General features: G+C 36.6%; 2 protein-coding genes across 2 annotated transcripts; one reads left to right on the top strand and one right to left on the bottom strand.

Moving 5' to 3' along the window:
• Positions 1 to 305: 305 nt before the first annotated feature.
• tnfrsf1a (tumor necrosis factor receptor superfamily, member 1a) lies at positions 306 to 7719 on the bottom strand. Its single transcript, XM_030159248.1, has 10 exons — positions 7553 to 7719; positions 5538 to 5642; positions 5294 to 5387; positions 5020 to 5145; positions 4761 to 4916; positions 4590 to 4668; positions 3383 to 3429; positions 3097 to 3272; positions 1631 to 1757; positions 306 to 1491 (listed from the first exon to the last, which is right to left on the bottom strand). Exons 2-10 carry the CDS (start codon positions 5604 to 5606, stop codon positions 1193 to 1195), a joined length of 1173 nt encoding a protein of 390 aa, XP_030015108.1. The 5' UTR covers positions 5607 to 5642; positions 7553 to 7719; the 3' UTR covers positions 306 to 1192.
• A 4622-nt stretch (positions 7720 to 12341) lies between these two features.
• Positions 12342 to 18941, top strand: LOC115436441 (tumor necrosis factor receptor superfamily member 4). The gene is made up of 8 exons (XM_030159319.1): positions 12342 to 12564; positions 12962 to 13106; positions 13190 to 13315; positions 13570 to 13713; positions 15835 to 15954; positions 18413 to 18460; positions 18566 to 18670; positions 18784 to 18941. The coding sequence occupies exons 1-8, from the start codon at positions 12505 to 12507 to the stop codon at positions 18906 to 18908; spliced, it is 873 nt and encodes a 290-aa protein (XP_030015179.1). The 5' UTR covers positions 12342 to 12504; the 3' UTR covers positions 18909 to 18941.
• Positions 18942 to 19416: the final 475 nt, after the last annotated feature.

Genomic DNA, 19416 nt, shown 5'->3' on the forward strand with positions numbered 1-19416 from the left:
CAAAGAAACAATTGTGTGCATTACACAACTGAAGGAGAGCATGAAATGAATGAGTGAAATGTCAGAAAATGTTGTTTGATAGGGTAGTGGGATGGAAAACAATAGATGAGTTATGGGGAAGTGGTAGAAGCAGAAGTATGCAGTTATGGGGAAGAAAAAATATTTACAGTTGGGAGTTAGATCCAGAAATCAGCACAGACTTGTTGACTAAATCCTCAATATCAATGCTAAAGATGTAAATAGAATACACTTAAAATACACCTTCACATTTATTGCAAGTGACTGAAGACACATTTATGACACAATTAATATACATACTTCACATTTATTAGAAGGTGACACTGCTGGTGTTTAACTTTTTGTTCAAGAAAAATCTGAATGTTGATTGATCAATAAACAGTTGTGGTAACAGAGTATGATACAGTTTGAGAGTCAAAGTGCTTGTCTGTGTGACTGATTCATATCTGAATCTGCAGGCTGAGACTGGTATTAAAAAAAGTTCCTTAGCTGAAACAGAGACAAGGCGTGTCCTGTTTTTGTCTGCCATATGCGTAATGCTTGTATGATAGGGCTTTAAGGAATGCAAATGAAGCTGTGAAGAGCCTGTGGAGGGGTCAGGAGCAACACGCATCTGGCATGTTGTTCCCATTAAATTAAAACTCTATGCAGTAATATAATTGTACTTTGGCAATGTGTCTTTACAGCTAATTTAGTGATAGGTTTCATAGGTGACAAATGAAGTAGCTTACATGACCATTATATAAAAGGTTTGCTTTTCAATTAAAAAAGGTGCATACATAACGTGCTGTGCACTACAAAATATGGTTGATACTCAGAAGTTGTACAGTATATAGTTATAACCGTTTCCCTCCAATACATCAGTATATGAGTTCACCTGTTAATAAGTTGGTGTTCCAGCCTTAAGATCTTACATGTTTAAAGTTCTTCACAGAAGGAGTGAGTTGCCTTATCAGTGTGAATCTTATATGTTGGACTCTCATTCCCTGAGCCATTTGCTCTGTCGCTCTCAGTAGTTTGATCCCGTCATCTCAGTGAGAGCAGGATGAGAGGTAGAGTGCTCAGTGATGCTTGAGAAATAAAACGGCTGCTTTGAGTCTGCGCTGAGGGAGTCTCTAAAGAGAACAGTACTTGGTTTCATGAGCTTTTGTTCCACTTGGCATGCGTCGCAGTATTACTGAATGCTATACTTTGTCTCCAGCTCCTCTGCTGCCTGTCCCAGGTGCATCAGTCTCAGTTTGTCCAACAATTCCTGTAACAAGGGCTGGTGAAGCATTCCTCCTCGTCCACCCCCACCTGTGCGTGATCCCCTCTCGGCCCACACCCTCAGCATCTGGTAGTGGGCCTCCTTGCAGGACCGGTGGTCCATTTCCGCCCATTCGATTTCTTTGTCTGTCACATTGAGGGAGCGCACCAGCTGCTTCACCTGTGCCACAGGAACCACATCCAGCACCGTGTAGATCAGATCAGAGGCTGCAGGGAAAAGTGACAGAAGGTTGGAGGGGGGCATTGAAGGGAAGAGATAAAAATTAGTACAAAAGCTTTATATGTTTAAACCAATGTACACTTAGTAAAGAGTTTGTGCTGCCATGACAGTGTCAAATAAACTCACTCCTTATTTCCAGGGGGACACAGTCTGGCAGGTTGGACAGCTCCCTGTCGACAAAGACAGCACGTGGAGGAACCACCTCGACACTGCTGCTGCTGCTGGAGGGTTCCTCACTTTGGATCAAAACTTGCTATAACACACAGATAGATGAAATTCAACTAAATGAAGATATAAATGGGGTGGAAATCAGTCAGTAAATAAGACCGAATGTTTATTACATTCAGGTGAAAATAATTACAGTTGATCAGCAAGTCACATCCATAAGAATCCACAAAAAAACAAGATGTGTTATACAACATAAATCTCCAAAATAACACTTTTCATATAGTTGACCAGGATTTGATTTCCATATTAAAGAGACTGAGTTTTATGGGGGGTTCCCATCTATTTCAGTTGCTGTTTGGTTAGTTTTAAGCAACAAAAGTACTTGAATAGATTTAAAGGGGGTACATGTAGTATATATACCTCTAAATATTAGGGAATTACCTTAAATTATCATTAACATGTTTAGAATGAAGAGTTCTGAAGTCATGCCAAAGGCACCAATATATTGGGTTGTAGAGAACTGAGCTGAATGTATTCACCCCGACAAACCGTCACATTTATGCGACCACTAGAGGGAGTAGAAAGCCACTCTGCCAGTCTCCCAGGGTGAAGAAAACTAGCCTAACGTCCAAAATGTCAGGAGGTGGCAAGATGGAATGAGAACTGCTATAAAATATGTTTTAGAGTCAAAGAAAGTGACAAAAGGGAAAAAAGCTAGAAGCACTGTTGTTGTTTTCATCACTGGACACTGCTCCAAATGAAAAGAATGGAGTTTGATGCTGTAATCACAAAGTTTCTTCTACATGGCTGAGGGTGATCATGAAGCTTATGAACATATAATGTTATTATGTGATGTTAATACCTTTGCTAAGTTCACTGATTGTTGATCCATGGTTCAGACTAACCTCTGACAGTTCTGACCTTGTTTGGATGATTCCAAACAGATCTTTAGTGCAGCTACTGATAGTACAAACTGCACACAAAACGGAGGCGAGTTGTTTTTTTTACTGTGTTTCTGGTTTCTGTCTAAAATAGATCTAAGCTAAAAGAGCTATAATGTAAACTATCAGCTGACCCAGGGTGTGAATATTGCAAGACACAGCGTTATTTTGACGGGCAAAATAACCAGCTATAAATTCTTATATGAAGAAAACTGATGATATCATAATACAGACGTGCAGAAAGAATGAGCTTTTTACTTTAGTCAGTGAGTGATAGTCTGTGGATACATATCGTTGAGTCGTTGATGGTTTTGGTCCTAAGTGTGTTCTGGTACATGACTTCCTCCTGCTGTGGGGAGTTTGTAATAGCAACACTACATATAATCCCTTACAGAAAAGATCATAGTTTAGAAATGAAAGTAACCTGGTTTATGATGGATGTCTGGGTGCAGATAGTATCTGTTCACTGATAAATCAACAAACCTCGGAGAAGTGTAAGGATACATCTGATGACTGGGAGGATGGATTCAACAACTTCTTCTTGATTTGCCGTTTTGTAACTACATGGGTTATGACAGCCATGAGCACAATTAAAACCCCAGCTCCAACCGCAACTCCAGCAATTATGTTGATCAGAAAATGACTCTCATCTTTAGGAGCTTCAAACGAAACAAAAACAAGATGTGACGCTAGAGCTTAGAAAATCATGAAAACTATTTCAGGCTTTAAAAATGTAAAACGAAGAGTTGCCCCTTATTTAACTGCTCACCTGTTGTGCTTTCCTTAGGACAAAGGTGTCCACACTCAGCTGTACAACTGTTCAGAAGAGAAGGAAGTTTCACAACATTTAGGAGGAAGAAGAAGTAACAATTAAGAGGAAGTGATTAAAACAAGGACAACACCAACAACTTCAAACTGCATCTTCTCTCATATTTGTGCCTGGTAATTTACTGAAAAAATATAGTGTGTTTCTACCACATTTATTATTCATGGATAAAATGATGCATTTTCAGTTGTGGGTCTAGTTAAGGACTAGTAGTATGGTCTTTTCTATTGTAACAATGACAAACATCTCCCTAGCGACCAGTATGTCAAACAATTTATCAATTTTCTCAAAATTCCTGTGAAATTTTTTATTTTCACAAATAATTCTTGCAAAAAATCAGGTTCAATGTTAAAAGTTGACATACTTGCATTGCGTCTAAGTGTATAATCATATCTACATTAACATATTTGTCTATAATTTTAGGTTCTATTTAATTCACTGTTCATCTAGATGTTCTAGAAAACTCAGTAAACTCAGAGTAAATTTGGAGACTATTAGATCAAAACAGAAAACTGAAGAAAAAGTGACTTTTTCAGCAGAATTAACTCAACACAAAACGAGCAACTATAAACATTGTAATTTATCTACTACATGGGTTTCATTGGTGAATTAATGTTGCAGGAAATTATGGTGTTCCTATATTCACTACGGAGCCTCTGAACATCCAAATGGGCCATACCTGATGTCAATGAAAAGCAGAGAAACTGTTTTTCCTGAATTACTTTAATGTATTAATAGGATTAGTGGTTCAGAAGTTATCAAGCATTTTAGATCAGTAGATGCTCTTAGTTGCTGATGCTTATTCTTTTAAGGTTAACATTTACAACAATTTGAATACATATCTTTTTTGTTAGTTTTTTTTTTCCAGGTTGTTTTTTGTATTTATGACATTACTATGGATCAAACTGAAACTCAGTCAGTAACTATTTAGCAATTTTGGCAATGATATTAACTTGGTTTTAGGGTCTTGTAACTTCTCTATTCTGCTGACAACAAATGGAAAAAATGTATGTGGTGTGTGTGTGTAGAGAGCTCTAAGTTTCATTTCAACAATCCAACTTCCTCAAGAACAGTTTTAAATAAACTGAATCCAACCAACATAATGGGAACAAAACATGAGCCAAAAGCTCATACGCAGTTGTAAACTCACTTCCTGCATGGTTGACACATGTCCTTGACTCTGTAGTACTTCTCCTTACACGCACACACTGTGTTGTGCTCTGGTAAACCTGTACAACAAAATGACAGACCACACATTTATAATTCAAGAAAAGGCTTCAACTTAACTGAGACTGATTTCATCATATTTTTTAAGACTTACATTTCCGTATTTCTGTTTCCTCAGGTTTACACTTTTTACATTGGACACATTCAAATGTTTTTGAGTCAATGATATGTTTGTAGTAACCAGCCTTACAGCCACAGATAGTGTTTTGGTTACTTTTGCATGGGGTTATTACAATCTCTGATCTTGAAGCTGTGAAAACAGAGAAAAGGGCAACAAAGCAAACAATTAACTGATGATACACACATAAAATCAAAACATAGGCATGTATTAAATAAGGGTAATATCACTGTACATTTGCACTGCCTGCAGCTGAAGCAGTTATGGTAGTAGTTGGGCTGGCTCATGTATTGACCAGCAGGACATCTGGTGCAGTTAGTCCTCTTGTCTTCACTTTGACACTTGTTCAAAAGCTTAAAACCTGTAAAATATGACCATCACCAGGAAACACAGTTAATAGTTTTTAGGGAAATTGATCTATTTTTAGCAAGTCTACCTATGTGATGTTTCTAAAAAGGCCAAAATATGTTATCAGTTTGTGTTGTGAAGTGCAAGAAGCCATACAGCACCTGGAAGGCACATGTTACAACATATTCCATCTTCAGTCTCAACTTCATCAGATTTACACTTTTGTACTTCTGCAACGGCGGGGATGAACATGCACTGAAACACAGAGTGGACAGTCAGTGCAGGTTATATTACACCTTTAAGAACATTCATCATATCACATTTATACTTTTGCATTTGAGATTTTGCAGGGTGTTATAAAACACCTTATTAGATATTATATGAACCACTTCAATAGTTTCTCACCACAAGGAGCAGTACTGTGCTCATAGGTGCTCTTGTATTCCATCTTCTTCTAGGCCCAGTGCCCTCCATTATTTTATGAGTTTAGTTCAATCCATCTGATACAACCTGCAAAAACAAGAGGAAAAACTCCATTAGCTAAGTAAATAGTGTTACAATACACAGGACTACAAGTTATGCTTGCTAAATGACTGAGCCAACACTCTACTGTTAAAACATTAGTACATAGTGCAGTATTTGACTACTGAAAAAAAGCATTTAGACTTCCATGGTAGACTAGAGAGTAGGCATAAGCATTGTGCATTTTAAAGGAATTTCTTCATAGTGGATACTGTATATTGGCTAGCTGAAATGTTATTTCCTTCAGTCAGACTGTGAAAATATCTGTACAATCACTGGAAAAGCTGCCATCATTAATATCACCTTTTTTAAGTCAGAGTGAACTTTATGAATGGCAACATGTCAACTTTAGCACTTTGGCTGAACATAGAATATGGCTAAATATTATTCCCATCAAGAATTGCTGCACAATGGCTTCTGCTTAGCTTGAAAACATGCAAACTGTCAGTGTAGTGGGGGATAAAATGATAGTTTTATGACCCAAATGCCTTCAATACTGATCTTAATTCTATGCAAATACATTCACTGCTGTTTAGTGTTTTGGAGAGTATGCACAATATAGTGATAAAAGCTGGAAGTAAACTACATCAGACATTTGGCTTTTTATTCAGACTTCAAACAGGGGGAACAGTCACAAAATATGTCGACCAGCATCTCTAAACTTCACTGACTTATCAACTTGTGTAAATATACATAAAGCCTGTTGAGTTTTATTACAGACTTTTAAGATTATTTTTGTATTTTGTCTTCTGCACTATCTTTATGCATGCATGCTTTTCTTGCGCTTTATTCTGTTGCTAGCTTGACCAGTGAATTTCACTGTTGTGGGGTCAATTAAATCTAATCTAATCTATCTCATATTTGTTTAACCTGCACAAAAGCTGAAGTATAGAAACTGTGTTGAAGATGGTGACTTGCAGGGGTCCTATTATCATTGTGAGGTCACCAGACACCCAGAGCTCCATACAGTCAGTCAACAGTCAACCACATCAACAGGTTTTACACATTATTAAGAAGATCCATATTAACTGAAGGTCATTTGTCACATTAATGTACATAATATTCACAAACATCACTACATTGCATTAGATACTCATTCAGAATAGCCAATATTTTGTAGATTGCAGTGGCAGATTTTTGTTTTTGACAGTTTATCAAATCACTTGGTTATGACATGACCTCTGACCTTGATGTGACAAACATACACAAATGTACAAACTGAGCAGAGGTTTGGAGACTTTGCAGCACCATCAATTTAAGGAAACACAGTATTTAGGATAATTATGGGCTGTTACTCTGTAACTCTTGAAGACACAATCAACATGAAACTGAAACTGAATCAAAATTCGAAACAGCTTTTTAGTTGATTTTATCAGGTCTATCCTTTAAATCTATTGTACAGCTGATCCATATATGATCTATACATGAAATGTGAGGGATATAGAAGTATTCCTGCTTTCCTTCTAATACATCCTACAAAAAGTGGCTCGGGGGGTTGTCTCGAAAATTAATCGTTTTAATAATAATAATAACTAAATAAAAATAAATCTTAAATAAATCTTTTGAGAAACATATAAATCAGAGATGTAATCTGATTTATTTTTTTTTATAATCTCCACTTCCATGTTACAGCCACATACTTCTGCGCCACATTTCCTCGCGCACTGAAACGAACAGATTTCAGTTAAAGTTGCTGTCTATAGGTAAGTTTCGACACTTTTAACAGCTGGTGGTTTGTGTATTTACAGATAACGCTGACGTATATATGAAGTTAATCTAACTTTTTGACTTTACACTGGTTTCGGTTTAACTCGACCACATACGCCCACTTGAGCCTAAAGCCAGATATGAATCTTCCTTCCCACACTGACACGCAGAGGTATTTTACCGTCACTTACCTGAACCAGCAGCTGTCACAGCCAACAGACAGTCTCTGTACTTCAGTGCCGTATGTCGATGGATGTGGACATTAAATTGTATTTGGCTTTATTTTTCAGAGTTTGGAGGCTCGGCGTTAGCTCCGTTGCCCTCTCAGCTACAGGACGGGCGGAGGCGGACTCAGACGGGAAGTAGCTGCGTCACAAGAGGTTTCAAGGAATTGGGAGGCAGTTTGGCAAGAAGGCACCTGCGGGCCAAAAGTAAGCCTAAAGTTGCCTAACAGGACCAGGTAAAACGGCAGGGTGATTCACAGCAACAGAATCAGATCGAGAGATATAATACAGGAAGCTGAGTGAAGCCATGCGTTATTACAAATGCACAACAAAACTCCTGGATCAGTCACACATTTATGGAGCAGCTTCATGTGCACAAAACACAAAAACATACAAACTAAACACAGCCATAGAGACATAAATATCTAAGTAAAGTTCCCTCAGATGGGCCCACTGTCCCAGGATCATTATCTGTTTTTTTTCTGTCATAAATGATTTATAATGTCACACAGACCATGACCCTTGATCTTTGGCCAACAAAATGTAATCAGTTTGTCCTTGGGTTCAAGTGAAGATTTTGCCCAATTAGATGCAATCAAACATAGATCTATAATACAGAGAGCTACATGAAGCCATACATTGGGCAAGGCAAGGCAGATTTATTTGTATAGCACAATTCATACACAGGGCAATTCACAGTGCTTTACAAAAATGGAAGAGACAGATTAAAAACACACAATTACAATTAAAACATAATCAATAGAAAATAATTCATTCATTCACTCATTTTCTGAACCCGCTTTATCCTCACTAGGGTCACGGGGGTTGCTTGGAGCCTATCCCAGCTACATAGGGGCGAAGGTGGGATACACCCTGGACAAGTCGCCAGTTCATCACAGGGCTGACATATAGAGACAAACAATCACTCTCACATTCACGCCTATGGGGAATTTAGATTAACCAATTAGTGCATGTCTTTGGATGGTGGGAGGGAGCCGGAGTACCCGGACAGAACCCACGCAAACACAGGGAGAACATGCCCTATAGAAAATATTAATAAATTATTAAATTATAAATTACATTTATTTTTATTTTTATTATTATTATTATATTTATTTTTTTTTTTTTTAAATATATATTAAATTAATATTAATATTAAAATTATTATGTTATAATAGAAAATAAATAATAATCAATTAAAAGAAAGTAAAAGAGAAGAGTGCAGATAGAACCCTTTCACTTGTTCTACGCACAGTTGAACAGAGCTGTTTTCAGCCGGACTTAAACATTGTCAGAGTAGAGGCCTGTGTCACGTCATCAGGAAGACTGTTCCAGAGTTTAGCTGCATAGAACTGAAACGCAGCTTCACCCTGTTTAGTCCTGACTCTGGGCACCAGCAAAAGACCAGTCCCTGAGGTTCTCAGGGTCCGAGATGGTTCATATGGGACCAACATGTCACAGATGTACTTTGGTGCTTGACCATGGAGAGACTTATAGACCAGTAGAGCTGTTTTAAAGTCTACATTATCACAGTTGTTAACATGTTCTTTTATTGGAAGCTCTAAGGATGAGTCTGGATTCTCAAAGTTGACAAAATTTATTCAGATCACAAATAAGGTGGACACTCAGCGCTGAGGACTCAAAGACAATGAGCCCCAAACATTACATGAAATCTACATTTATTGACCCTATGGGCGGGCTCACCCGTACAAATGGGTTGGTCTTTAACTTAGCGTGATCTAAAAAGATCAAACAGATGTGGGGCCCTAACTCTAAGTAAATCCATGCTAACAATAAGTGTACCCTTATCACCTATATTTGACAACACTATGTGTGTGAATGTGTGTGTTCAGATGTGTATCTAGAAGAAGAACAGAACCTACTTAACTCTTGTGCAGACAGATGTTACCTATCTTAACAAGCTTAACCTGGTGATAACATACTACAACAGAGTACTACATAAATCCTGGTCACAAAGAACTCACTATTAACTTTATTGAAGTACAACAGATTAAACAAAAGAATCCTATGTTAACACAATAACTACTCAATACTAAAACAATTCATCCTAAAATTTCAATATCTAAAGTAAAATATATTTCACAAAGCAATACAAAACTCCTGGATCAGTCACACTAGTCATATTTATGGAGCAGCTTCATGTGCACAAAACACAATAACATGCAAACTAAACATACAGTAAGTAAAGTTCCTTCCACTATCTCCACTATTCCGTCGTCACAATTTACATTCTTCTGTCATATAAAAACCTGTGACTTGTTGTGTCACACAGACTTTCACCTTTGGTCTCCAAAATGTAATTCATCCTTGTGTCTAAGAGCACATTTTGCCAAATGTGAAGTAATTCTGTCCAGCTGTTCCAGAAATAAGACCTAAAAGTATTTGTGCATCCACTTCCAAAGGAATTTTTCCTCTGCTTTTAATATTTCCTAACTCCATTTTTCATGTGTTGTCCTACAAAAAAATAAAATTTTTCAGCAAAAATATATAATTAACTGAACATAAAAAAAAACATTTATCAAATTAGGTGAGTTTTATTGGGAATAAATTTTGCGAAGATGATAGTGTGTCCATGTTCATTACTGAGCCTCTAAGTGTCCAGATGGGTCTGATGAGGATGAGAAGTTGAGAAACTGCACATTATCTGAATTATTATTGTATGTGACATCCTCCATCTGTGTGACGGACGGACGGACATACAGATAGATAGATAGATAGATAGATAGATAGATAGATAGATAGATAGATAGATAGATAGATAGATAGATAGATAGATAGATAGATAGATAGATAGATAGATAGATAGATAGATAGATAGATAGATAGATAGATAGATTAAATTTTCACAAAAACAAGAAAAAAACAGAATATTTATATGAGACACTGAGACTTCCTAATTAGTACTATATACAATACCAAACTGTACTGCATGAATTCCAGACAAATGGGCATGGTGTATCTTCTGCTGTTGTAATTGTAACTTTATATACTTCTGTCAAAATTTTATATAAATTTAAGTGAAACAAAAACAGGTGATGCTTGAACACTAGGTAGATAGATAGATAGATAGATAGATAGATAGATAGATAGATAGATAGATAGATAGATAGATAGATAGATAGATAGATAGATAGATAGATAGATAGATAGATAGATAGATAGATAGATAGATAGATAGATAACGTTTGTTTAGGTTTGTGCCATTTTTCTATAAAGTGCAGACAACACAGTGGACAATGATGTTAATGATGTGGGCTGTTTCTTTACGGCAGATGAGCCTCACGTGATCTTCAAGTACATGAAAAAGCTTGCTCAGCAGAGCAAGGCAAATACTTCCTCAGAAAAACCACATCCTTCCTTCTCAATGAGCAAACAAAAAAAGTCTTCGTCTCTGTAGTGTTCATCCCTCTCTCTATCAGACGGTGTCTCTCTCACCTACACAGCAACAGCTGGCAAGCACACATTTCAGTGGAGTGAGTGTGTGAATGGAGTGAGTCCCCATGCAGCCTGGGAAGCCACTGTGATGAGTGGACTCACCAACTACACTCTGCATGACCCTGAGAAAACAGCTTTTATTTATTATCATTTTACTTCATCAGGGAAATGTCGCAAAAACATATGAAGTTCTAATCCAACATAGCAGTTCGTACTATGTCTTTGTACTAAGCCCCATAATACTGAAACCTCATGATAAGCAGGATCTAAGTCAGTTCAGAGTGAATTTGATGCTCAGTCATGTCTCTTCCAGTCATCTCTGTACTCTGCCTGAATGGCGCTGCTCAGTCAGTGGCAGACTCAGAGACAGCCCCTTCAAGATGTCACTTCCTCAACCTAAGACCCTTTTGTACAGCTAACAGGAGATCACATGGTTGTGGCCTGGTTTCTGTGAAAACTGAGGTCACATAGCAGCAAACGTGATGCTTTAATGAGTACAATATGACAGCTCATAGGTGTAAAAACAAGTGTCTCAGTCTGTTAAGTCGGTTTTACATGAGGATGTTGAGTCAGTATTTAAGAGGAAAGAAGATCTGCACATAAATGCAAATTAGCAGGCTATACTAATGACCTGCATACATAAAAATTAATTACAACTGGGTTAAAGAGGGAATTTACTGTTCACCAATCTGCCTAAAGCCAGCAGCACTTTAACTCTGCTCTCAGTGACTCAAGTCAAAGGCAGATAATGATGTCTCTGCTACACAGAAATTAAAACAGACAACACATGAGGAGATATGTATGAAACTGAACCAAAACCATCACAAAATATACAAATTTATTTGTGTGCTTGAGAAAGTAAGAGAGTACAGGGGGGTAATACGCTTTATCTGACAGTAGATTTATCAGATCTGCCATCTCTTCATGTTTTGATGACTAATCTCATTATTTATAAGGAATTTTAGTTGTAGGGTGGCTTAAAGAAACCACATTTCTTATCACTACTGAGTGTCATTAAGACATATATTAGTGTAATTTCATTTCTTGGAATAAAATTTATCTCCTTCACAGCTTTCTGTAAAGGTGACCTGGTGGCTCAGAGACAAATGAGTGGTATCATATTTTTTACTTGAACTGAACTCGTCATCCAACAGAGAAAAAAAGTAGAGAGAGAGAGAGAGAGAGAGAGAGAGAGGGAGAAAACTGAGATGTTTTGGAAAAAGCAGAAACATTAGTTTTTGATGAAACGAGAGAGATGCTGTCTGGAAAAACGCGGAGGATGGAGGAGTGTGTGTTTGTGAAGACGTTGCCAGCCGTACATGCAGCCGAGCCAGGGGGTCTCAATAAACGCAGACACACAGGATGAGAGAGCACAGCCCTTTGGTGTCAGAGATAGCAGCAGATTCTCATAATGACTCATCCTTGACATCTTTTGAATAACCCCCTGACACATTTCTGATCCAATGTTCAGTCTCACACTCAGAGGGTCCCAGGTCACATCTAGACTCACTCTCTCCTCCATGGTAAGTAGTATATCAACATGTTACAGACTATATTGTTAGACATAGCTTTGTCCTGTTGTAGCAGTAGATTTACAGCGATAGTGCTGTGGCCTGACTGGCTGTGGATTGTGGTTTTTAAGGTGCTTAAATCGGTACTAGGTTGATTTTCTACTTTGTACCTACTCTATATGTTATGAGTTCTAAAAGTAAGACATCTGCTACTTCACAGGAAATGTATTAATCTGAACATTTGTCTTTTGTGAATATGTTAAAACTCTATCTATATAAATGTGCCATTTTTACAAAGTACATTTTCTCGTAGCAATATGTGAATATATTGTACATGACTGCTGAAGTCTTCCTCCTCTTCCTTTTGCTTATTCTTCATTGTCTTCCTCTTGTTTCTTTCTCTTCCCAGATGTGGCCAAACTTTTACATCACTTTAGTTCTCCTGTGCAGTTACTGCCTACTCTGCTCTGTGCTTTCCCAACCATGCGATAATAAAACACAATATCTCTGGCCAATGGACAATCCAACGTTATGCTGCAACATGTGCCCACCAGGTACAGAGAATTATCATTAATATATGTCATAGTTTTGGTGCAAACAGCTGCAAACATCTGTCCTTAATTCATGTCCTTTCCAGGTCACTATATGTATAAGCGGAACCCAAACACTTGTCACATTGATTGTAAACCCTGTGCTGATGGTCGGTACTCTGACACCCACACGTTCCAAATGAGGTGTGACTCTTGTATAGATTGCAACAAACGTGAGTAACTTTGAACTGAACTATATGACAAATTACAGTGTGATATAGGAATTAACCACAGTCAGATGTTCAGTTATATACAACGTTTAGTTATAATGATCATTTTCTCAGTGTTAAACTATGATGATGGTGATAATTGTAGCTTAATAAATGGATTATTGAAATTTTATTAAGTCATGCATGTGTAAAAAAAAAAAATAAAAAAAACATTAGGAAAATCAATGTGTTTAATCTTCCCTCCTTTCATTTTACAGCCAATTTAAACATGGAGTATGAGACACCCTGTAGCTCCACTCAAAATGCTGTGTGCAGGTGTAAAGCCGGCTATACATACAAAGACATATCCCGCACATCCTGTACACCAATAACCAGCCAACAACCCACTTCATCCACTACAGGTAGGACACACCTGTACATTCACCTGTCCACTCATTGCTAGCTCTCATTTTCTTACTTTATCACTATAGAACACTGAAAACAGATGCTTAAAGCCTTTATATATTATCTGACAGGGGCTAGATGTAGAATACAAACATAGTCTAGAAGATGGCTTGACATGAAGAAGACACTGAAAAAAAGTGATTAAACAAACAAATGGCAATGTAATCTCTGACCTCTAATAATGATAACTCTGATAATAATGTTATCTTTACTGCTGATACTGGTAATAATGCTACTAACTTGAATATTTTGATGCAGTTTCCCGGTTATAATTTTCTAGATTTCAAAGAGAATTATAAATATTCATGAAATTATACGGTTAAAAGTAAATTCCTTTTTATTTCTCAACCAGCAAATGAAAATTCAACTGTATTTTTGAAGATGTGTGAGTGATTCATCATTTCTACGCAGCTGTGACCATTAACTTCATGTTATAACACAGAACCTCAAAAAAGACAGACTGTTAGTCAGACTGTATCTGATGATCATTATTTCAGAGAAGTTTGCCCATAGAGACCTACAGTCATGTATGTGAGGGGGTTTCCCATTTAGTGTCATGGTGGGATACAGTCAGAGAGAGACAAAGAGGGACAGAGGGGGGCATGACAAACCTCTGTGAACCCTGTAAAGGGGGGGTTAGGTGGGACTTTATTGCACTACTTCATGTTTACATGGTAATAAAACCACCACCAGCAGCACAGCCCACCAGTTGAGGTTAGGCAGAGGAAAAAGGTAGATTGTAGTCATGTCAGTGGAAAACATAGAAAAACACAGAACAGTGATAAACATCGGAAAGAGCAGTACATACAAATGTCAAAGTCTGTGTTGTGATTCAGGTCTATGCCTTGCTACAGGTGAGCAAAACAGACTGCTATGCATTTTTGAAAATGTCACAGTGAAAAATACAGAAAACACGAAGACAGAAGGGAGAGAAAGTGTCTGTCTCAGTCTGAATTCTGAGTTTGACTTCAGTACTTATGCAAACCTAAAAGTACTTGACCTATTTGATAGTGTGTTTGTACACCTGTGTGCAGAATCAGGGGGCTGATCAAAAACTAAGCGTATGTGTGGGCTTCAAACCAATTAACGACTGTGGAAAATGATATTGGCAAAAGTGGTTCCTCCTACACTTTGCTCCTGCACTTCATCAGTATTTTTACTCACTGTATAAACACTGGTCTTTGTCAAAATGTAAACAGCAGATAAATGTCAGGTTTTCTTATTTTTAACTTTACATACAAATGTCATCAGTTTTAGGTCTCAAATGGCTTAAAATTAAAAAGCAGACAGTGATTGGATAGCAATTGAAATCTGATTTCTCTAGTGGCTTCTAGGCATGTTCTTCTTATTGCATATCCAATGAGTATCCAGAAGAATAGGATGAAAACAGTCAGACCGAACACCTTCAAGATTCATGACTGAAAGACTCCTGATGAAGAATCCGCTTGCAATTTCTATCTGTACTGAAATGTGACGCTGAGGACAAATTGACAAAAAAAAAGAAAAATATGAATTGCATTTGCGCAGCTGTTACATCAGGAAAATGCTGAACATAGCCAGAGCACTGAGGCTTGTAAGTTCATACTACAAATAGCCGAAAGAGTGTCATATAATAACATATAATTTTATATCAACACGTGTAGCTACTGACTCATGTATAGTGTGGTTGTTACAGCAGTTAATGGAGGGAACATGTGTCCTTTGCACTGTCACCTTCCATGATGTAAAATTATTACTTTCTTTTGTTTTCTACTTAGTGTGAGCTGTTTTGTGATTACTGTGTCGTGTTAAAACTCATGTAAGTAGTTTTCTGTTTGCTAATTTGTGAACCTGTGTGCAAGCATGAGTGAAATATGGTTTTCACTGAGAAATAACAGCTGTGTCTGCCACTAAAGGAGTGGCATCACAAGTGATAATCTAACTGTCCTCTTAGTTAAAACTAGAGTCTTTATCTGCTGCGCCCAGTTTGTGACTCATTTCTTACTTTCTGATTGATGTCGTGTTTTTAAGTCATATGCATGTTTGCAAAAACATGCTCAGCAGTATCGACATACTTTATCTTTTTACCTCTTTTACAGAAACTGTGGAGTATAAGCCATCCTGTAATAACACCCATAATGCCGCATGCCGATGTAAAGCTGGTGACTGTCCACCAGTAGCAACCACGAACAGACCCATTTTGCGTCCATCTACTTCAGGTAGGATACCCCCACTCTGAACATTCAGCTGTCAAAACAGCAGCTAACCCTTTTTTTAACATTTTGTGCATAACAGTGTTTCCACAGGCTGACCTTCTCTGTTTTGGGTGGGTTGCACATCCGACAGTTTAATTTCCAGCTAATTAGTAATTAGGAAAACTATTTTTATAATCTGTTCATTAAATGTATTCTTCATAAATATATAGATTATAAAAGCATTGAATGTATTTTAAATTATCTTAAATATAAGATGAAAGATCACCATAAAAGTTGTCATATTACCATAAATAGCTCAACCAAACACTTTGGTTCAACATCTGTTTCACCACAACCAAAATCAGTCTTGGGTGTGGTCAGACGTGCAGTCTTTTAGCCCTCAACCACATGAAATGTGACATGACTATAAGAGTCTATAAAAGAGAGCCAGAGACCACAGGAGGTCAGCAAAAGCAAAATTACAATTTCTCATACATTATGTAGTCACATTAAATATATTAAATAAGTGACTACTGTTCTGTTTAAAAAATAAATAAATAAAGACTTAAACCTAAAGATGATTCACCTTCAAATATTACGCAGTCCTTATTGGAAAACACAAATATAAGAACATTTAGATTTAACGAATTGGATGATATTGTGTTTACTATTTACTATCCCCCATTTCTCAGAGTAAAACTCTAATTTATAACATGTTTAGGGTTTTTTAACTGAGAGATAATTTACATACAGAGCATTAATGTCATGACCAGAAACACCTCAGTGACACTGTTAAAATCACATAAAATCTTATAAATGATTTCAGTAAAACTTTAGAAGGTCAGAAAATTACAGATGGGCATATCAACAATATCATTTAGGTTCAGATCATACTAATTCTTTATTCAACCTGAGTATACATCAGTGGTGATAAAAACAGTAATAAAACAATTCAGTAAAACAATAAAACCTTAAGAGTAATTGAAACAAAACCTACAAGACAAAAACAATAAAAGGAAATTAAGTAAACCAATAAATCAATAAAACTATTCAGAACAGTTGAAGCACTTACACTTTAAAACCAATGAATTAGGTAAAACAAGAACATGTAATAATGAAATTAAAAATTAAATTTCTCCTTGAGGTAACAAAAATAAGCAATCTTGAGCTTTTTTTCTGTGCTGTTTCAGGTTGCAGGTTCACCATGAATAAAGGAGAATCAATAGAAAACCCAGCATCTGTAACATAATACAATATTATGAGCCCTTTCCAAAGAGGCCCACATTAAAACATAGCAATGAAATAATGAAGAAAAAAATAAATAGATAAACAAAATCCAATGACTGTCACACTTTATATACAGAGAAAGGGACACCACCCTTTACATTTAGCTCATATTAATACGGATTCCATAAATATCACTTCTTACATCTTAGTACAGACTGATAAACATCCATAATGTCCAGGGGTGAAAAGCTTGTCATGAATCCAAATTCCAAGGCAGTTGTATACTGTGATTCTTTCAATAATTATATTTTCAGTAGTATTAACAAGACTATGATAATCAAGACATTTAGATCTAGAGTAGAACTTGAATTTAGTTTCATCTGCATTATGAACAATGCTATGATTATTGAATATATCTTGAAAATCTGCAAAGCAGAGCTGAATGAATGATACAGCCAAACATACAGTATCTGGAGTACAATACATGATAGTGTCATCAGCATAAAGATGAATACGACGCCTAGTTAAAATAGAATCAACTTGTACAAAACTTGTACTTTTCTGGGTCACAGGAGGATATACATAAACAGTGAACAAACCTGGTCCCAGAAATGAACATGTGGAACACCTTTTTGTGTAGATGTAACTTCATACTTAACATTTTCAGTAGCATACACTTTGTTTTTTGTGTATGTATAGATCCTGATATCCTTATATATAGTTGAAAAACAATAATTGTTGGATCCAGAATTCCTCTTGCTTTTGTATATTTAGCTAGCAGAACTTTTGACTTCATAATTTGTTTGACATACTATCAGAATAACATTTTAACCTAACGTTTGTTTTTGTAGAAGCTAATAACTAGCTGGATTTGTTAGCATATTTTGACCTACAGTGGTTCCATTAAATGTACTGTTTATCACACTGCAGTACAATTGAAACTTGCACTACTGAAGGAAATATACCACAGGCGTACCTAAGTAGTCTGTCATAGTTCAAATGAAACACTTATAAGAAACACTTATAAAACACTAATTATTACAAATCATACAAACAAATCACTTCACAGCAAAGTTGATCATTTCTTCAGGTAAGTAATTGTTAGTGGAGGAATCTCACACAGCAGTAATTTATTGTAAATCATGCTATGATAAATCCAAATTTTCTGAACAGTTAAATAGGGAGCCACATCACCAAACACTTTCTTTAATGTGTCTGCACTGAGCTGATAAGTTTTTTAATCTCCACCTTCCAGCCATACAGCCTCAAACAACCTCCACTAAACCCGCCAAACCAATCAAAGGTAAAGTAACCTAGTAGTTCTATGCCAACACCAAAAAGGAAATGTTTCAACTCCAGCTCTAGTGGATTTAATGTTTAACACATCTACTCCCACTTATTCTTACAGATACAGTGTGGTTCCTGGTGATAGTTTTCCTCCTGTGTGCTGGAATTATAATGATTATTGCAACAAAGATTAGCCCTGTTCTGCACTGGATCAGATCAAAGCACGGTTAGTAGATTATGATGCTAGAATTAAAATGACAACATATAAATTATGATGTATACTCCGCACTTGTTTTAATCTGTATGTAAGTGTCTTTTCCACTCTTCTATGTTTTGCAGGTTACTGTCTGGCCAATAAACCAATTCCAGTAGCTGTACAAGTGCCACTGTGCACAGAGGAAGATGAAGTATCCAAGCCTGTCCAGGAGATGTGTGGGAAATGTGACCAGCCTATTGATGTTTGAGTTAATGACTGAAGAAGCCTTGAGAATAAAACTTGGATTAACAAGAACATGACGAGGGCAAAACAAAAATGAACTGTTTTTCCTTTGGACATTTAACACAATGAAGTGAAAAGTCCCTTCAGTTCATGTTGTCGAGCTGTACCACAGAGGACATGTTTGAAGACTGCTGCTGTTTCCTGAGAGGAAACACGACATTACAATGCTAAACGTCTATAAAACACCAACTAAAAGAATAGATTGTGACTGATGTTAATAGTCATAAATTGTACAATGTATTCCTAAATGTGGTATGTACTATTGTACATAATAGTTGAAGATATTCCACATCTTTACCTTTATATGAGTGTATATATTCACAGACTTAGTGCTGCAGTTTTAGCAGTCAGATCATTCACATGGGAATGTTTGTATAGTTTTAAATGTCTAGAATATATTTGTAGAAACAGTTTTCTTTGAATTTATAATAAATGTCATTGTTGCCAGAATGCCTAGAATTTATTCAAAGCAT

Source organism: Sphaeramia orbicularis, chromosome 16 (genome assembly GCF_902148855.1).
Source record: "Sphaeramia orbicularis chromosome 16, fSphaOr1.1, whole genome shotgun sequence".
Classification (NCBI taxonomy): Eukaryota; Metazoa; Chordata; class Actinopteri; order Kurtiformes; family Apogonidae; genus Sphaeramia; species Sphaeramia orbicularis.

What these genes read in the sequence shown, in the direction of transcription:
- tnfrsf1a (XM_030159248.1), bottom strand. Translation starts at nt 5,606, where the DNA reads ATGGAGGGCACTGGGCCTAGAAGAAGATGGAATACAAGAGCACCTATG. An exon ending in GGAAACAGAAATACGGAAAT is followed by an intron (nt 4,669 to 4,760) that starts GTAAGTCTTAAA and finishes TTTGTTGTACAG; the next exon opens with GTTTACCAGAGCACAACACA. An exon ending in TATCCTTACACTTCTCCGAG is followed by an intron (nt 1,758 to 3,096) that starts GTTTGTTGATTT and finishes TGTGTGTTATAG; the next exon opens with CAAGTTTTGATCCAAAGTGA.
- LOC115436441 (XM_030159319.1), top strand. Translation starts at nt 12,505, where the DNA reads ATGTTCAGTCTCACACTCAGAGGGTCCCAGGTCACATCTAGACTCACT. An exon ending in TTGTATAGATTGCAACAAAC is followed by an intron (nt 13,316 to 13,569) that starts GTGAGTAACTTT and finishes TTCATTTTACAG; the next exon opens with CCAATTTAAACATGGAGTAT. An exon ending in TTTGCGTCCATCTACTTCAG is followed by an intron (nt 15,955 to 18,412) that starts GTAGGATACCCC and finishes TCCACCTTCCAG; the next exon opens with CCATACAGCCTCAAACAACC.